The sequence below is a fragment of the Capricornis sumatraensis genome, chromosome 14 (genome assembly GCF_032405125.1).
Source record: "Capricornis sumatraensis isolate serow.1 chromosome 14, serow.2, whole genome shotgun sequence".
Taxonomy (NCBI): Eukaryota; Metazoa; Chordata; class Mammalia; order Artiodactyla; family Bovidae; genus Capricornis; species Capricornis sumatraensis.
In genome coordinates, this window is record NC_091082.1 from 82333863 (window position 1) to 82353814 (window position 19952).

Genomic DNA, 19952 nt, shown 5'->3' on the forward strand with positions numbered 1-19952 from the left:
CTCTGGCGGGAGGCGGAGGGGGACACATTGCCCTCCACCTGTAGGCAAACGAGCTCTCCTGCCCAGAGAAGGGGCGCGCCCAGCCAGAGAAGGGGCACGCAGCAGCCCAGCTTCCTGCAGCTCCCTACCCAGATGGAGAATGTGAGGATTCTGTTATTTCCTTTCCGCAGCTTCTCTTGAGGAATTCACGTCCGGCTACCGGCCCCAGGACATAGCTAAAAATAACCTCCGATTTTCAAACCGAAAGCTCTGTCCGTCGGGGAGGCTTTGCCGGTGAGCTCGTGGGGCCGGAAGGGCTGTGTCAGAGCCCCTGAGGTCAGCCCGGGCCTCATGCCGCTGCGCCTTCCTCTTTCCAAGGAAGCCCGGGGCCTGATGAGTCACTCCAGAACAGCATCCCGGTGGAGCCTCCTTGGAGGCGAGCGGTCAGGTGGGGCCCGCCTCTGGCACCATGGGGGCTGTCAGGCGTGGGAGGCACAGTTGCAGAGGACAGGGGGAGTTTCGAAAGACACGGAGCAGAGAGCACGTGGATCCCACAGAGGGCATCTATTCGATCCCAGATTCCAGCCCCATGTAGCCAGGTGGGGGATAAATAAAGGGACCCAGGACCCTGATGCTGGGAAAGATTGAAGGCAGGAGGAGAAGGGGACGACAGAGGATGAGACGGTTGGATGGCATCACCAACTCAATGGACATGAGTTTGAGTAAACTCAGGGAGTTGATGATGGACAGGGAGGCCTGGTGTGCTACAGTTCATGGGGTCACAAAGAGTTGGACACGACTGAGCGGCTGACCTGAACTGAACTGGACTCTCCTAGGCCGCCTTGGTACAGAGAAGGCAATGGCACCCTACTCCAGTACTCTTGCCTGGAAAATCCCATGGACCGAGGAGCCTGGTGGACTGCAGGTCCATGGGGTCGCTAGGAGTCGGGCACGACTGAGCGACTTCACTTTCACTTTTCGCTTTCATGCATTGGAGAAGGAAATGGCAACCCACTCCAGTGTTCTTGCCTGGAGAATCCCAGGGACGGTGGAGCCTGGTGGGCTGCTGTCTGTGGGGTCACACAGAGTTGGACACGACTGAAGCAACTTAGCAGCAGCAGCAGGCCGCCTTGGAGCACGTGCTCCATCCTGGGCGTGAGCCTTTCTACTCCTGCTGCCTCATTACCCAGACTTCTGTCTGGACTTGTCCAAGAAGGTTGCCGGCCAGTCTGTCCAGCTGGGAGAAAAGATTTCTCTGCTAGAGCCACCACTGTCCCCACCTCCCCCATAAAAGTCAGGAGCAGGCAGAGTGATGGGAAGGCTCCACCGTCTATCCCCTGCCCACCACTCTCTGAAGGTCTGCAGGAGCCCCGCCTTGCCCCTCTGGGCAAACTTTCCTGGAATAGTAGGAAAAGCTGCAGAACCTGGGGCTCGGGAGGGCAGAGAGGGAGCAGGGAAGTCAGGGCAGGGGACTGACCGGCGGGGGCGGGCAGCCTGAGGTTGACCGTGTGGAGCCTTAAACCATCACAGGGCCCCAGCAGTGGCTGCCGTGCAACTGACCTTCAACTCACTTCCCTTGGCTCTTCCCCATGCCCCCCAAACCCAGAACTCTCGCCCAGGTGGCTGAGGCTGGACTCAGCCAGCCAGTCCCCACGAGTAAGGTGGCCGGCTCCACGCTGGACTCGACCTGCAAAGGAGGCAACAGGGTCCCTGCTTACCGGGGAGGCAGTGGCTGACATCCTCCCGACCCAAAGAGGAGGGGTGGGTGGTTGTCTGCCCTTTCCCCGGGGACTCTTCAGGCTCCTGAATAGCACCCATGTGGGCCCCGGGCCTAGCTCACTCTCAGAACAAGTTTTCCCTGCTAACACTGCAGGATTCTCTCTAGAGAGGACCAGGCTGAAGGGCAGTGAGACGCAATGTTACATGACCAGCTCCCCTCCTTCCTTCCCTGTGGGGGACGGAGCATGAAAGAGGAAACCAGCAGTGCGAGGGGGTGGACGGCTGAAATAAGAAGGAATTTTATTTGGGACACCAGATTCGGAAGGGAGAGCCTGGGAGAGGGCCTCCCTAACCACTGGTGTTTCACAGGCTGGAGCGTTTTCCACTGGACTGGGAGCGAGCAGGAGGAACCTGGCAACTGGGTGGGAAGACTGGCCTTAGTCCCCACACTGGGACCCACTGGCTGCGGGGACTCGGTCTGTTAACCTCTCTGAGCGGTAAAAACGATCTCTGAAGAGGACAGAAATAGAGATGCTTTGTAAAGTTTAAAAAAAAAAAAAAAAGGCATTTTACAGTGTCAAAGCTGGAGACCAAAATAGATAATAGGATTCCCTGAACATCCCGAAGAGGGAGAATGTATGTTAAAAATAGAAAAACCCAAATACAGAAGGAAGAGGCTCACAGAGCTAGCAGGCGCTGGGACCTGGGTCAAGCAAGCCGGTTCTCCAGGGATTTGTTTTCTGTCTGACCGCTCTGCCTCTTGTGTTTTGCAGAACCATGTGAGGGCCAGGCCGGGGAGGCGGAGTTCGCGAGAGATCGGAGGCCCTGTGTCCTGGCCCTCGGCCGGCTCAGGATGGAACAGAGGAGGCCCGGGGCGCGGGCGGCAGACGGGGACGGCTGGCCTGTGGTCCTGCTCTCGGCCGTCTGCGTGCTGCTGGCGCCGCGGGCGGCCAGCGCGCCCCAGTTCAGCACCTTCCACTCGGAAAACCGCGACTGGACTTTCAACCACCTGACGGTGCACCGCGGGACCGGGGCGGTGTACGTGGGCGCCATCAACCGCGTGTACAAGCTGACGGGCAACCTGACCATCCAGGTGGCTCACAAGACGGGCCCGGAGGAGGACAACAAGTCCTGCTACCCGCCGCTGATCGTGCAGCCCTGCGGCGAGGTGCTCACGCTGACCAACAACGTCAACAAGCTGCTCATCATCGACTACTCGGAGAACCGGCTGCTGGCCTGCGGCAGCCTGTACCAGGGCGTGTGCAAGCTGCTGCGGCTCGACGACCTCTTCATCCTGGTCGAGCCGTCCCACAAGAAGGAGCACTACCTATCCAGCGTCAACAAGACGGGCACGATGTACGGGGTGATCGTGCGCTCCGAGGGCGAGGACGGCAAGCTCTTCATCGGCACGGCCGTGGACGGCAAGCAGGACTACTTCCCCACGCTGTCCAGCCGCAAGCTGCCGCGCGACCCCGAGTCCTCCGCCATGCTTGACTACGAGCTGCACAGCGACTTCGTCTCCTCGCTCATCAAGATCCCCTCCGACACCCTGGCCCTGGTGGCCCACTTCGACATCTTCTACATTTACGGCTTCGCCAGCGGGGGCTTCGTCTACTTCCTGACGGTCCAGCCCGAGACCCCCGAGGGCGTGGCCATCAACTCGGCCGGGGACCTCTTCTACACCTCGCGCATCGTGCGGCTCTGCAAGGACGACCCCAAGTTCCACTCCTACGTGTCCCTGCCCTTCGGCTGCACGCGGGCCGGGGTGGAATACCGCCTCCTGCAGGCCGCCTACCTCGCCAAGCCCGGGGACGCGCTGGCGCGGGCCTTCAACATCAGCGGCCAGGACGACGTGCTCTTCGCCATCTTCTCCAAAGGGCAGAAGCAGTACCACCAGCCGCCGGATGACTCCGCCCTCTGCGCCTTCCCCATCCGCGCAGTCAACCTGCAGATCAAGGAGCGCCTGCAGTCGTGCTACCAGGGCGAGGGCAACCTGGAGCTCAACTGGCTGCTGGGGAAGGACGTGCAGTGCACCAAGGCGGTAAGGAGGACGCCCCCGGCACACACCCCGCTCAGGACACGCCTGCTCCCAGATCCCCTGCAGGAGGACATGGCAACCCGCTCCAGTATTCTCGCCGGCAAAACCCCACGGACAGAGGAGCCTGGCAGGTCTACCGTCCGTGGGGTTGCAAAGAGTCAGACATGACTTTGCTACTGGACAACCCAGACCGTCGCAGCCTGCAATGAGGGAGGTGGCAGGCTCATGCACTTGAGCTACGTTTGTGATCCTGCGGAATCATTCCGCATATATCCCATCCAGTGTCGTAAGCGCTGCCGGCTTCAGCCGTGAACCCTACCACATCACGACCTGCCCTCATGGAGCTTTTGGGTGTGTGTCCACGACTTTTGCTCAGTCGTGTCCGACTCTTTGCGAACCATGGACTGCAGCCCGCCAGGCTCCTCTGTCCATGGGGATTCTCGAAGCAAGAATACTGAAGTGGGTTGCCATGCCCTCCTCCAGGGGATCTTCCCAACCCAGGGATCGAACCTGGGTCTCGCGCGCTGCAGGCAGATTCTGTAACGTCTGAGCCACCAGAGAAAGCCCCTTACTCACTTCGTTAGTGAGGCAAGACATAGAAATACATAAAACGGGTAGTCGCTCCAGTGATGACAGTTGCTGTAGAGAGAAAATAAAGCAGGGAATGGGGAGAGGCAGGACCCAAGAGGATTGTTTCATTGAGAAAGCAGCATCTGAGCAAAGAATGAGGAAGAGCCAGCTGTGTGGGTATCTGGGGAGAGCGTTCGAGAGAGTGGGCGGGAACAGCAGTGCAGAGAATGCCGGGCATGCCCCGAGCGCGTGACGAAGAGCGAAGCGGCCACTGAAGCTGGACCTCGGCATGCGGCAGAAATTGTGGCTGGAGAGGAGGCCGGTCAGGGGTAACAGGGACCACGTCTTGCCCACGCAGGGCCCTGCCGGCCACAGTGAGGGGTAAAGGGGGCAGGCAGGTATGGAGGCTGGAGGAGCTGGAGGAGGGCAAAGGGGGTCAAGCGTGACTGATAGGTTGAAAGCTAGGGAAGAAGAACCAGGCGACTCGGCAGAGGGAAAGGAGGAGAGGAAGGGGAGTTCAGAGTCCAGACCTGAGGGTGGAAGAGATGAGGAAGTCGGTGGCGAGCCCTGTCCTGTGAGAGGATCAGAAGGCCGCCATCTCGGTGGTCACCACGATCCATCAGTCTGTCCATCCATCCGTCATGTCATCCATCTATCCACCCCTCCATTCTTCCCTTTATCCCTCCCTCCGTCCATCCATTCAGCAAGAGGGAATCAAAGATCTCTCGAGTGCCCAGCACCCTACTAGGCACTGGGAATGCAGACATAAAAAAGACATGATCGTTACTCTCCAACCTATCATAATCCAATGGGCAAGAGAGTGAGAGATAAAAATAGCAAGCAGGGTGTGTGTAATGCCGAAGAGTTTGGCATTCAGAGTTTAGATTCCATCTGTGCTACTTCCCGGCTTCAGAAGTAGCTTAGTGTGTCTACATGGTCATCTGTGAGGTGGGACTCATAATGCCTACTTCAACGGGATAATCAGATATGGCAAGATTAACACCATGCCCGGCGTGTTAGGTTGGCCATGATTAGTTAACTGTTATGCAGTGTGACAAATTCTAAGATGGATTTCTGTGCAAAGTCCTGTGGACATGAGATCTGCAGCCTGGGGATCAGTGTGACACCAAGGGACCCGTATGGCTGCCTTTTGAAACCCCTAAAGAGGGAGTGTCTGCTACTGGGACCAAAAGCCACTTCTTAAAGCAAGAAAAAAAAAAATCACACGTAGACGATGCTTCCGTTCCTGCTGTCAGTTTCTTGACATAGTAGAACAGTAGCTAAGGCCATAGGCCTGGAATTCCAACAGATTTGTGTTTAAAAGTCAGTCCTACCACTCGTGTGACTTTGGGCAAGTTACGTACCTGCTCTGAGTTGTATGTTTATTTTAACAATAGAAATAGCAAGTCTGTTTTTATGAGGATTAGATAGAAAAAGTATGTATTAGCACAATACTTGGCACATAGCATCTAATAAATGACAGCTATATATTAGTTAAAGAACCATTCATTTCTTGTTATTTTACCTTTATACAATGAAGAGGTTGAGCTAGATAGTTTCCAAAGTTCTTTAAAGCCCTGAAATTCTATAACCTATGGCCCCAGTGAATTGAGAAAGTAGCACTGAGATATATACATTGCCACGTGTAAAATAGACAGCTAGTGAGAAGGTGCTGTATAACCCAGGGAGCTCAGCGCAGTGCCCTGTGATGACTTGGATGTGGGGAGAGAAGCTCCTGAGGGGGAGTATATATATATACTTGTGGCTGATTCACGTTGTTGTACAGCAGACATCAACCCAGTACTGAAAGCAATTATCCTCCAATTAAAAATAAATTTAAAAGATAATAAAACAAAAATACAGATTGACAACTGAAAAAAAAAAAAAGAAGAAGAAATGGCCTTCAGTCAGCACAGCAGGCTGCCCACCACAGTTCTGTTAAATGAATAAATAAAATTCCCTCAAGCACTTAAAAAAAGAGAGAAGAGGAAAGGGAATGAAAGGGTTAATGCCTTGCAGAGTCTGTCCCGGTTCCCACTGCCCAGAGGGGGCCTTGTCAGGAGGAAACTGCTGATTCCTGCCTGCTTCTGAGCCAGAGGAAGGAGGAAGAGCCCACACCCTCGCGGGACTCCCCTGTCTGCAGAGACAAGCCCGGGCTAGTAAGCAAAGGGCCCCAAAGGGCCGCAAAGGCGGGGGACAGCAGGTGGGCTAAGGCTCGGAGGGAAGAGCCCCGCAATAACCACGCCCACCCTGAGCATCAGACTCTGCTGGGGCCGCCTGGATAGCAGGGGTGGGGTGGGGGGCAACAGGAAGGGCCCCTTACCGTCCTTATAGTCCCAGACCTGGGCACCCAGAGGCATTCCAGTGGCCTCAAAGGGGGATAAGGGTGAGTGAGAGAAGCAGAGGTCCCAGGGCTTAATTTTAACGTGCTCTCTGGACTTACAGGAAACTCTCAGATAAAAGATTTTGAGCTCTGTTCCCAGAAAAGAAATAAGGAAGGGGACCCTCACGCACTGAATAGCAGCTCTGTCCTAAAGGCTGTGCTGGCCAACTTCAGGGTTATCTCACTTGATCCTTAATATGACCCTATAAAGCAAGGATGTTTGACAGATGGAAGAATAAAGATCCCCAAAACTCAATTGCTAACATCAATACAACAGAATGGCACAGCAGGGGGTTGGATGTGGTTTGGCCCATAGGACTTCTGAATCCAAGCTCTTTGCCTTTAGCCATGATGTTCCTAAGGAAAGCCATGCTTCAGGCTCTCCCTTTCTGGACAAAAGTAAACGGCAGCAGGTGTCTGAGAATATCTGACAACTTAGAGAAGAGAGAAAGAAATGCTGGCCAATCCTGGCAGCTTAGGCTCAGAACAAGCCATTTCCCTCCCAATCTGGGGATTCTAGACGCAGGAGGGATAGAGAAAAATTCAAAATCACCGACAAGTGTTCGGCTTCTGTCATCATTTCTCAGAAGCTGGCTTGGGTTATGCCTGAGCCCAGGCTCGGCAGCCTTACTGGTCCCTGGAGAGACTGGGAAAGAAAGCAAGGCCGTGAAATCAAGAACTTTCAGAGCCGAAAGGCAGCTTGACAGTTGCCTGCTCCAATCCTTTTCCTTTACAGTTGAGAACGTTTAGACTCAAAGAGGGTATGTGACAGATCAAGATCACACGTCTGGCTAGGGGGTAGAGGCAGGGCTACAATCTAGATTTTCTGATTCTTTACTGGGACACTTGTGCCTACAGCATAGGGATGAGAAAGAGCAGTAGAAAATGTAAAAAGTGGTAGCTGAGTCCTCTGACCTGCCTTTCCAGGGAGCTTGAAATTTCCCTCATTGGCTCCAGGGATGTGCTGGCGAGTCTTAAACGGATGGTTATATGCAGGCAGTGGATGTGGTAGGGAAGAGATGGGGCTGGGGGATCTTGATCAGAAGCATCTGCCAATGTCCTTGGTGTAAGTACTCCCACTGTGAATGATTTCAAGCCACTAGTGTGATGCCGCCAAATGCAGAGATAGATGTATGGGCATCCCTCCTGAGCTGACTGGAGCAGGTCATTGCTTCACTCCCTTCCTGAGAAACTTATCCCTTCTATTGTGCAGAGCTACATGAAATCCAGAGTTCAAGGTAATCCTTAACCTAAGACTCAAGTTTCCTTTCCTAAAGAATAAACACACACAACCACACACAAGCGTAGTGCCATGATTCGCTTGTTGGAACAGCAGATCGCTACGAAACACCAAGGCATCAGAAGGATGCAAGCACTGTTCCCTTTGGATCTGAACAGGGAATGGAAGGGAAGTTCCTGTTTTACCAAAAAGAAAAAAAAAAACAAAACGCTGATACACCAGTTCTTCCTAGGAAATGAGGCTGTCAGGGGCCAGTAAGTCAGCCTGCTCTTCCCTGGTGTGGCTGAGAGGAGGAGCGTGATGGGAACACGTCTCTCCACCATGCCTTCCATGCTTCCTGTGACCATCATTTCCTTCCTCCCCGGGATGCCTTTCCAGACCCAGAAGGAACAGCTGCAACAGGGCTCAGTGTTCTTTCAGGCCCAGAGTTGGCAACTTTTGCCCAAAGGGTCCCCTGTTGTGTAATCAGCCAGGCCATTTCAGAGGACCCGTCATGGCCAGCCCCAGGCCAAACAGTGCAGAGAATGCATGCTCCTTAGCAGGCCCTGGCCTCGGGATGCATGCAGTCTGTTTTCTTCTTCTTCTTCTCTTTTTTAAGCTGAGAGAGATCTTGGAAATAATTTGAAAGCTCCTAAAGAGGATGTTACTAGTTAAGGTTCACAGAGCCACACAGAGGTAGGGCAGAGGGTAGAAATCTTTCTCTCCAGCTATTTTTTCACTTGCTCAAGGCCATCTCCTTTTGAAGTGCCCCAGTCTCTCCTGATCGATACTCTTTATACAAGCACACCCTGCAAAAGGCTGCTAACGGGAAGGTCTTCATCCTCAGAATCGACCCAGATTCCATCGAAGACCTCTAAAGACGAAGGTGAAAATCGCTGCGTGCTTGTGCTTAGTTGCTCAGTCGTGTCCGACTCTTGCGACCCCATGGACTGTAGCCCACCAGGCTTCTCTGTCCATGGGATTCTCCAGGCAAGAATACTGGAGTGAGTTGCATGTCTTCCTCCAGAGGATCTGCCAGAGCCAGGCAGAACCCATGTCTCCTGCATTGCATGCAGGTGGATTCTTTACCCGCTGAACCATAAGGGAAGCCTGAAACTCACTGTACAACGTGACCAATCTTTGCAGGCATCGTTTCCTTTCCTCCCCAGTGACTCTCTCATGCAGATGGGCAGGTAGTGTGACACGTGAAAAAACTGAGATTCATGTAGATGAAGTGACTTTTCCAAAGTATAAGGCACTGTTCAATATTACGATAACTGTTTTCAGTCTATCCCCAGTATGGGATGTGGAATGGCTGAAAATTCCTCATGCCCAAAGGCAGGACTTTGCAGTCCAGGAAACAAATAAGGAGCCCCCTCCAGGCTGTAAGAATCTTGTGAGGTTGCCGCCTCTAGACTGAATCCTCACTGTCTAAACAGAAAGAGCCCCACCAATGGCCTCAGGGAGTTTCAATGACAAGGACATGAGTTCCAGCGATCAGTTTTGCAAATTGCCACTGGTGATCTTTGGGTGGCAGCAGGTGCAGGAGGAAGAAAGCTGCTGGGTCCTCTCTCTGGATTCACTGGAGCCAGTGTGGGTTCACGGGGTGGGTGTGTGGGTCTGCGCGGACAGCATACGTTAGTCCCCATGCCTGCACTTCTCCGAGGCCCAGTGTCCCAGGCTGGTGGCCGCAGAGGCTGGGCTGGTGTGGGGTGACTCAGCCCTACCCCCGCTGACACTCACCCCCGGTCCCTCCCCTTCTCTCCAGCCGGTGCCCATCGATGACAACTTCTGTGGACTGGACATCAACCAGCCACTTGGAGGCTCGGTCCCAGTGGAGGGCCTGACCCTGTATGCCACCAGCCGGGACCGCATGACCTCAGTGGCCTCCTACGTTTACAACGGCTACAGCGTGGTGTTCGTGGGGACAAAAAGCGGCAAGCTGAAAAAGGTAAGGGTCTGAGCCTGGATGTCGCGATGCTGTAGCTAGAGGCAAGTCGGTTTTCTTGGGGTGGTGGCAGTTAAAACGGGGATGGCACTAGGGGGTAATTCGTGGTTTATCTTCCAGCTTCTTCCTCTAGCTGTTGGTCAATGAATGTTTTGGGAATATACACATATTTCAATATTGTTGAAACACCAAGGAATTAGAAAGGTGTGTCTGGCTAAAGGAGAAAAAACAAATGTTATCTTCAAATCAAGTAGAACTGATTTTTTGATTATCTAGATTATGAATGGCTCACATCACAAATCCCTCCCCACAGCTTCTAGAGTTGAGCAAAAGTCTTTGTTGAGTCCCAAGCAGCTGGTTGAAGCAGATGATGGATCCTGGTTCTCAGTAAATGGGGTGCAGCTCTGGGATGGTATACATGCCTGGCTTAAAGGCCATTCCCCTGTCTTTCCTTTTCCTGCAATCGCAGACCCTTCCCTGCCCCTCTGTCCCCACCCCCAGGACCCAGGAGGAAGTAGGCATCTTATCCCTTGTGTGTGTGTGTGCACACGCGTGTACCTGCCCTGGGCGCTTCTGCCTGCAGGAGGGCATGGGCCCTCTGGGGCTGGCAGCGCGGGAAGCCTCCTGCATGGCAGGCTGAGGCCGGCAGCTTGTACCTGCTTGTCTAGCACCCCGGGCGTGGAGACTACGAAGCACAGTCTGGTTCATTACGTGGGATTACAGCCGCCGCATTCTTTCCGGTCCCTGCTAATCCCTTTTTCCCACGCTCACCCCTTCCTCCTGCCCCTTTTCCCCGTCCTCCCACCTGTGGATCAAGGCACCGGCCAGACCTCTCTGCATTTCACCTTGATGTTGGCTTCAACCCTGTAGCTCTTCCCTCCTAATCCATTTAGAGCCTCTGGAGAGGTGTTGTTTGGGAAGGAGGGTGGCAGGGAAGGAGCCTGAGGAGGAAGTTCCGTGTTCTGCTTGTTCTGAGTTGCTGCCAAACGAGGTGAGAAAAACTGGTCTGGGTTGATGTGGAGGTGCTGAACCCAACAGACCTCTTCTTCTCATGGTACCAGAGCCCCTTAAGCCTTTCCTCACTCAAGGGAGAGCTTCCTGCCTCTTCCAGCCCTGCGCCCTCTGCTCGGCCTGGGACTGTGGGCCCTGGCTTGGTTTCAGGCCCAGGAGACTGAGGGTACGTGTGGTCCCTGTGTTTGCTTTTCCAAAAGTGGAGAGAGAAGGGGTTGGCCTTCTGAGATTCCACTAGGATTTAAAAGTGGTATATTCTGGGAAAGAATCTGAAAAGGAATGTATATATTTAAAACTGAATCAGTTTGGTGTGGCTCAGATGGTAAAGAATCTGCCTGCAGTGGGGGAGACCCGGGTTCGATCCCTGAGTTGGATCGATCCCCTGGAGAAAGAACTGGCAACCCACTCCAGTATTCTTGCTTGGAGAATTCCATGGACAGAGAGCCTGGCAGGGGGACGGTTCATGGGATTGCAAAGAGTCGGACACAACTGAGCAACGAACACACACACACATACCTGAACTTAACACAACATTATAAATCAACTATACTTTGACTTCTGAAAAGTAGCGTAGGATCAGAAAGACCCGCTGGAGGAGGAAAGGACACCGGACTCTAGTGCTTGCCTGGAGAATCCATGGACAGAGGAGCCGGGTGAGCTGCAGTCCATGAAGCCGCAAAGAGTCAGACGCGACTGAACGACTGAGCGCAGCGTATATTCTATCCACAGGGTTCAACTTGGACACTCTGAGGCTGGCTACCTTTTACAGGGTTATCTATACAGTCGAGTAGATTTTGCCCAGGGACTTTGGGCCAAAGGGTCTATGGGAGTTGAAATCTAGCCCGAACTTTCCTGATCAAGCTGAGCGCCCTTGGGTATAAACATACCCCCAGAGGGGTCCTCTTACTGCTTCATCTGCCCGTAGAGACCACCTCCATCTCAGCTGCACAAGGACTTTCTAAGGCCAGCAGTAACCACAAACAGGCTGGTGCTCAGCATCTTTCCCTGTCCTTCCGGAACCTTCAGTCTCTCTTCTGGATCATTCCTGTGACCCTGTCTCTATTCTCTTAAAAGTTCTATTAAAGGCGGAAGTCATGCTTCACTCATATTTATTTCCTTCTTCCTGCCTCATCCTTTCATCAAATGTTCCCTCCTGGGATGGGCCCCAAAACTATCTTGAAAAATAGAACCCTTTTCTGAGAAGTCTTAGAGACCATCTAGCCCGACACTAGTGTTATTTGACAGGAAAATTGAGGTCCAGAGAGGAAAAATGACTCATCCAAGCTTAGAGATGAGGACAAGTTGCCTCTTGCCCTGATACCCAAGTTGGCACCCTTTTTACATAAAGAGGCAGCCACGGAGCCTGAGGGTGGAGGCTGAGAACAGTCTTCGGGTTCAGGCTTGCTACAAGGTTCAGCCAGGGGCTAGCACCTTCACTCTGCTGGACTCTGGATCCGAGTTAGGGAATCATCGTTTTCTGAATGGACGGATGAGGGCTGAGTGAAGGCAGAACCCCCCAGCGAGGCCCAAAGGGCCCTGCGTGCACCTTCCCATTGCCTCTGTGTGTCTTGTGCACACAGACAGGGGGCTGCTGGGGCACCCTTCCAAGCCAGGCTCTCCAGGTGGCTCTCCTCGCCCTGTAGGAACCCCAGCAGGCAGGTCACTAAGGAGGCAAGTTGCAGGGTTCAAGGACGAGGCTGGGGGTGTGGCCGCCCACAGCTTGTTCCAACCTGCAGGCCGGCTCCTTCTCCTCTCTCTCGGCTTCGCTGTTCTCTGCCTGTTTCCATGAGCTCATAATGCCCCTCTTTCTCCTGGGGCGACTCACCCTTCCTTTCCACCCACATGCCTTGGAAGCACCTGATACCAATGCCAGCTCCCACCAGCCTCCCGTTTACCCAGAGAAATGGCCCATGAGGAATCTGTGGAATGTCCCCAGGAAACCCTACCATGGTCCAGGCCCCAGAGCTCTTTCAACACAGGAAGGAAAATAAAGAAAAAAAAAAAAATAGCCAAGAGTTTGGAGACGGGAGCAAGCTGGGTGCGTCAGAGCCACTCATTTCTTCCCTGCCTGGCCAGGCGTCTGTCAGACCGCGTGGACTGCGTCCATGGCAGCCCGTGGGAACAGGATGTCCCGAGTGGGGACGGCTAGAGGAAGCAGAGACTCGCTAAAAGTGGCAGGACCGCGAAGGGCTGCTCTGCGCTGTGTCACGTTCGTGCTCACACCCAGCCCTCGGCTGGACACGCAGAGAGCAGTGCAGACAGGCCACTGCCTGCCGAGCCGCGGACACGCGGAGGGAACAAACAGAAGAAGGGCGAGACCTCAGAACCCAGAGGGGTCATACGTGCAGAGCCTAAGGACCAGTGCAGTAGAGGCCATAAGAGGACAGGCCAGAATCCCCCACAGAGATGGAACAGTTCCAGAGATATCAGCTGCAACCAGGTGATTAACCTGGAGGGCTTCCCGGAAGAGGAAGCTTACTAGGATTTACTCCAAGACTGAATGAAACAAAGTGATGAGTTGAGGGTGGGAGAAAGGGCCCCTGTAGACCTTGGCTGCCACATTGAGAAGATGCAAAGCATGTGTCAGAAAGGTCTAGAGTGCCTGGCGGGGCTTGGAGGACTCGGTGAGGTGCAAGCCAAGAAGCAGAGTGGCTTGAGGCTTCAGGCGCTAAGAGGATCAAGTGAAAAGGACCTTGGGATTTTCACTGACCTTGTGAGCCAACTGTCTGATCCGGCAGAGTTAATTAGTCTTCACCACACGAACAAAAGAGCGAATTCCAAGTCCTGAGAAGTTGTGGCTCCACTTTACACTGGAGATAACATTGTAAGAGGGCTAAGTCAACTAAAAAGTATGAGCTCAGCAAGGGCTGGAAGGATATGGGAGTCTTGCTCTCTGGAGAATATGTTTAAAAGGCTGCTAGCCCAAGGGAAGAAGAATAAAGGAGGGGACCTAACAGCTTTCTTCACACAGTATGATTTACTGAGCACTTATTAAGTGTTGTTCATAGAGCTTTTATCTCCTGATTCATCTAATCTTTACATCACTCAATGGGGTAAGTGCTGTGATGCTCTCCATTTTACTGATGAGGAAACAGAGGCCCAGAAAGGTAAAGAAATGTGTCCAAGGCTGCACGCAAAGTAAGTGGCAGAGCCGGGATTCGAACCTGGATCACCTCCTGGTTTCCCAAGCTTCGGGCTTCTCCGCTAAGCTGTGCCAGATGAATTAGACTGATTCGTGCGGCCCCAAAGGGCACCAGAGGGCCACCAGGTGGGGCTTCCGGTAAAATAGCTTTCCACTTAGTGTAAGGAAGAAGCTTCTTGTAGCCAAACTGTCCCATCATAGAAAGGGTTGACTCAAGAGGAAATGACCTCTCAGTCTCAGTGGAAACACTGGGGCAGAGCCTGGGTGGCCCCCGATCAGGGAGGCTGTGGAGGGGCCCTGCCCCATGCACGTGACTTTCCATTCATGCCACACCGCTCCAGCTCTGCCTCCTTCAGTAGGAGTGGGGGTTAAGGGGGGCCAGAGGAGGCGTCCAGAGCCAGGAGGCCAAGGCCCCCGGGGTGTGTGGGCTCTGAAGTCCCCGCTGGGTCTGTGCTGACCCTCGGGGTGTGGTAGAAAGGCCCCTCAGGGTCAGCAGGGAGGCACTTGGCCCAGAGAGAGGGTGAGACGGGGCGCAGATGATGGCGAGGGTGGGTTGGCCCGGGATGCGGGGCAGGGGAGAGACAGCAGGACCCCCCAGACCTAGGCACGGCTGACTTCCGACACCCCTCCTGGCCGCAGGCAGGCCGTGGGGTCCCCCGGCACAGACACGGAAGATTGTGGCCACAGGGACCTCGAGCTCTTTGCCTACCACGTCCCGGGTTGGCGCATGCAGTCCCAGAGGCAGGCCACGGGCTGTCGGAGGGAAGGGGCTGAGCCGAGAAGGCAGGAGACGCCAGGAGCAGGAGGCGGGACTCACAGGGCTTGGGGCAAAGACCTCTTGGTTCCTCTCCTTCATTCGCAGCTGCTGGAACCACTGCCTTAAGGCCTGACTTCCGCTTTCTCGGCCTCCTCCAGCCCCCCAACCCCAGGGCCTCCCAAGAGCAGGGGGCCTGCTTCTCCTTCTTGTCCCTGCACAGCGACACCCCTCCTGCTCGAGGCCTGTCCTCACCTGGCCCGTAAGGCCCTCCTCATATACCCCACCGCTTTGCTCCGACAAACATGGGAGCGGCTGCTAACGCGTCCCCGCCTCTTGAGAGTCACCATCCTAGAGATCAGGGACCCTCTTTTCCATAGATGTCGCCCATCCCTGCGATCAGATCCCTTGTCTCTCACCCATCAGGTGCTCATGAAATTTGTCTCAGATGTACCTTCTCCAGACCAGACATGGATTTGCATGGAGTGGTATAGAGACAGACACCAAGAGTGACTCCTGTTCACGTGTCTGGTTTGCAGAGGGAGGAAGCTGGGATGCGGTGTGCAGGTCTGGGCGAAGGGGCAGGCGGGTGAGGAGTCTAAGAAACAAGAGAACTGCCAGGACAGGAAGAGAGTTTGTTTGCTGGTGAACAGCGCTTGGAAGAGGGTGGAGCTGAGCTCTCAGAAATGTGGATAGAGCTGGGAGAAGGGAGCTGGGTTGCTGCTGTCACCTGCATATCCCCAGGAGAGCACGGCCAGCCATCTGCCTCGCCTGCATCACGGGCAGGCTTGCCTCCAGCAGGGAGGCAGGTACAAAGGCCCAGGTGACGTCCCTCCCCAGCACCATCCCCCATGCCAATCCTCTGTTTATTGGACGAACTCCCGGACGTTTTGGCAAATCCACAGAGACTCAGCCTTTTCAAGGTCTGGGGAGAGCTGTGGCCTCTTTTAGCTCCACCTTCTTTCCTGATGGCTAAGGCAGCCACCAGAATGCCTGTGAAATTCTTGAGGAAAATTCTTTCTGCCTTCCCCCATGGGACCTAGCAGCGCAAGGCCTCCAGTCTGCAGCCCACAGGAAACCCGTCTGACGTCCCTTCCCATTCCTATTCTTCTCTTTGTAAGCTCACAGACGATTTACTGAGCCAAGTCAGGAAAACTGCAAGCTTCTTGCAGGAGTAGCTGAAGAGCTGGAAAGGTTCCATCAGGAGCACAGAAGGATTAAGTCTCCCGGGCCCTGGGGCTGATGGCTCAGTTACTTGATAACACTGATTATTTGTAAGATATCTTTCCACAGTTCTTTGCATCCTCCACAAATACTCCAACTAAGGGTGGTGACTGCTCCCTGCATCTCCGCTCCATGTTCCAAACATAGAAAACGGAGCCCCCGGGATGTTCAATATCTTGCCCAAGGTTACACAGCCCTGCCGTTAGCAACACGGAAACCTTGGCATTTAGGCTTCCTCCCACACAGACGTTCCTAACCTATGACTTGGCTCCCTTGTGGGGCGGGGTTGTCTTGTGGATGGAAAGCCAAGTTGGATGCAAAGCTGAGAAACATGCCCCTCTCTGTGAGCCAACGCCACCGAACAATAGCCACTCATTCCTCATTCCTGGGAGTGGAAATGATTCACTCGTCTCTCGGTGTGAACCCTGGATCAAGTAAACAGCCAGGGTCGCGGCTCTTGTTGCAGGAGACTCAGCGGCTGTCCCGGGACCTGGGACCACTGAGCCGATGCTCTGGCTCCCCGAGACATTTCAGCAGCAGCTCCAGAGGCTGGGGGCAGTGGGAAGCAGACACCCTCTCCTCCTGCCCTAGGGCCTGTGCGGAGGAGGTTGGGGTGGTGGTTGGAGCTCACCATCACATCCCTAGTAATGAGTTTGGCTCCCTGCCCAGGCTCCTGCCGCCAAACTCGCTGTTTGTTTTGTTGTTTTATCGGCCTCTTGGGTCCCGAGAACCGGTCTTCTGAAAGCTGGGAAAGGCAGCATTTGGTTGGCACAAGGAAGGGGGCATATTTACAGAATCCCCCTAAACCCTTGCCCCCGGCCAAAACATCTCCCCTACTTGACCATGACAAGCGGGGAGAGGGGTGTGGGTTTCTATCTGGAGCCCCAGCTGAGCTCCAGGGAAGAGGCCCTGACCTCCCAGAGCCATTCTGAAAGGAGAGTGGAGAGACTCGTTTACTGTTTGTGCCTTTTGCGTGCCTCCTTGTGTGCTTGGTCTCGGGCAGGCCCTGCGTGAGGCTCCAGGCTGCATGCTCAGCTGGCTGCTTACCACACCCCGAGAGGAACCCTTTGGAGTCCAGGCTGTGTCTCAGAGCAGGTGAAGCGCAAGGGTCCTGATTCAAGCTCTCGGAACCCAAGTGGCCCAAATAGGTTCTGGAGAATTTTTCAGAGGCCACAGTGCTAATGTTTGCGGAGCATCTTTAGGAAAATACAAACCGAATCGACGTACATCCTTCTGGACCATTGAGCCCTGGCTGCTTGTGGATGCGGAGCATGGCAAAAAACTCAAAGTTGGACAAGACCTCCTCCGAAGACCCCCTGGTCCTGCCCTCCTGCCCTCAGGTAGGAGCCTGTTTGCATAACAAAGAGCATCTGAGCCTCCAGAGTGCAGTCCTGACTCCAGCTGTTAACTGTTTGACCTCTGAGCTTTAGTTTCCTCATGTGTAAAATGAAGACAGTTATAATACCTGCCTCGCGAGACTGTAATGAGAATTAAATGAAATCATTTGCTTTTGAACAAAAATGTACTGAATGCCTACTATGCACCATTTGCTGGGTATACAGTAGTGAAAAGTCAACACTGCCTGCCCTAGAGAAGATTATACCTTAATATGGGAAGACGATGAGAAAATAATGAGAAAGCACAATATACAGTGTATTTAGAAGATAACAAGTGATAACGAAAAAATAGAGCGTAATAAGATAATTTATGAAAAGCGGGGTGCTGAATTTATATGCATTTCAGTACCATTACTGTTGTTACTTAACTTGTGAGCCTCACTTCTTTTTTTTCCTGTGGAGTGGGTAGTAGTAATAAACACTTTCTGTGGTTGCTGGAAGGACACAGTGAAATCTTGTATGAAAAGTGCTTGCTCTGGTGCTTGGCAACAAAAGTGCTTCCATTATTATTACCAGCATCTTTGAGGCTGCCCCCCGAAGCCCACTTCTCCTCTGACTCCCTGGGGGAGTGGAGCTGTCAGATCAGCCTCCTTTTTAGTGACATGTTTGCAAGGTCAGATGGAGGAAGCGAATCCTGCTCCCTGCCCCCAGCCCTAATCATGGGAAAGAAAATTCTTAGAAGACTAGGCCAGCCGGGCCAAACTAATCTAACCCTGCTGGACACTGCCACCCAGCTGCCTTAGTCACCAGGGAGAGCTTTCCAAGTCCCATATCATCCAACGGTATGTACTGACCCCTCCTCAAGGCGGGGCTGGGGGAAGTGCTGGTTCCGCTCTTACAGCTTGGTAGTATTAACTAAAATGGAGCCATCCGCTGTGCTTCGCATGCTCCCAAGCCCACCTTCATATCCTAGGGTTGCACAGCTCTGCCTTAGATAAACTGTGTGATCTTGAGCAGACCTCAGTTTCCTCAACAGACCCACTGAAGCCACTTTGCAAGAACACTATGCACGTTGGACGCGGGGGCTGTAAAGCACTGTCGGGCCTGGTGCATAGTAGATGCTCAATAAACGGCAGCCGTTGTTGCTATTACCACTGTATCTACAAGCGTGACCCTCCCTAGTGTTATTGCTACCACTTTTGTACCATTACCGTGCTTTACTTCCAACGACCCAGATTCTCTTGGTTTATTAGCTCATGAATCGTTATTTTAGGATAAGTAGGGTGCTTCCCAGGTGGGGGAGTGATAAAGAATCCACAGGAGACTCGGGTTTGATCCCAGGGTCGGGAAGATCCCCTGGAGAAGGAAATGGCAACCCACTCCACTATTCCTGCCTGAAAAATCCCATGGACAGAGGAGCCTGGCGGGCTACAGTCCATGCGGTTGCAAAGAGTCAGACACAATTAAACGAGCACACACACACACACTCTCTCTCTCTCTCTCACACACACACACACACACACACACACACAGGTGCTAAGCCCTGCAGTAAGTGGCTTTTTAGTTAAGCCTTGCCGTACCCTTATAAGGTAAGGATTAATAGTATGCCCATTTTCCATATGAGCAGAGGGAGGCTCAGCAGAGTTAGGTAGCTAACCAGAGCCCCATTGCTACTAAGTGGAAAGCTGGGATTGGAATCTGAACCTGTCTGTCTCCAGACCTGGGCTTAGTGAACCATGAGCACTGAGCCCTGGGCCGCCCTCCTCTAAGGCTCGGCTGGCTCCTCGGTGACCCCTCACCTGCCCAAGGGAGCTGCAAGGAGCTGCGAGAGGAGAGTTGGGGGGACCGAGTTTGCCCTCTTTCCAGCCAAGGTGCCGGGGAGGCCTGGGCCACGGCAGCTGTCCCCCCAGCACACACTGCCTGGTGCCACCCCCCACAGGCCTCCTCCTCCCCTCCCCACCCACCGCAGCCCAGACTGCAGAGGATGGGGTGGCCGGCTTTGTGCCACACAGTCCCCAGCTGACCCCCCTTTCCCCAGGCATCATTGTTTGCCATGAGCTTTCTGAAGGGGACACAAAGCAGTGTTACTGACGAGGCCAAGAGCAGCTGTGTCAAGCGTGGGGCATCACGCTGCTGTCAAGCCCATCATCCCTTGGAGCCCCCCAGCTCTCCTTCAAAGACGCTGTCTGGGGTCTTTTGTGTGCCCGTCATACCGTTCGGAGCTGGCTGGGCAAAGGTTTCAGCGGTGGGGAGGAAGACTCTGAGCAATGGAGTCATTTTGATCTGGAGAAATTGGAAGAGACATTTAGTGCAATAGTTAACAGCAAGCCACTGCTGGGGGGTGGTGGGTGGGTGGGTCGCAATGCTTGTTCTCTGTTTACGGAGCTTATGCAATTCCATCAATATTGATGCCTGATGCCTTTGATTCTGACACTAATCATTGCTATGAATTAAATTTGCAGCCATATAATTAGGATTGCTATTAATAGGGCCCTGAGCTAAGCTCTACGATGCGGCATGTCTTTTTCTTGATAGAAATGGCATCCTTGGAACTCTGCTAATGGGGCGCACCTGGGATTTGCCAAGAATGACGCGAAAATTATGCATTCTATATTTGTATTGGGCCTT

At 53.7% G+C, this 19952-nt stretch overlaps 1 protein-coding gene across 1 annotated transcript in view; it reads left to right on the forward strand.

Annotated features, from left to right (window-relative positions):
- PLXNA2 (plexin A2) overlaps positions 1 to 19952 on the forward strand; it is a 229112-nt gene that overhangs the window by 24392 nt on the left and 184768 nt on the right. The window contains exons 2-3 of the mRNA XM_068986380.1: positions 2472 to 3739; positions 9677 to 9859. Of these exons, the coding sequence (XP_068842481.1) occupies positions 2552 to 3739; positions 9677 to 9859 (1371 nt within the window). The 5' untranslated portion in view covers positions 2472 to 2551. The remainder of the gene's footprint in view (positions 1 to 2471; positions 3740 to 9676; positions 9860 to 19952) is intronic.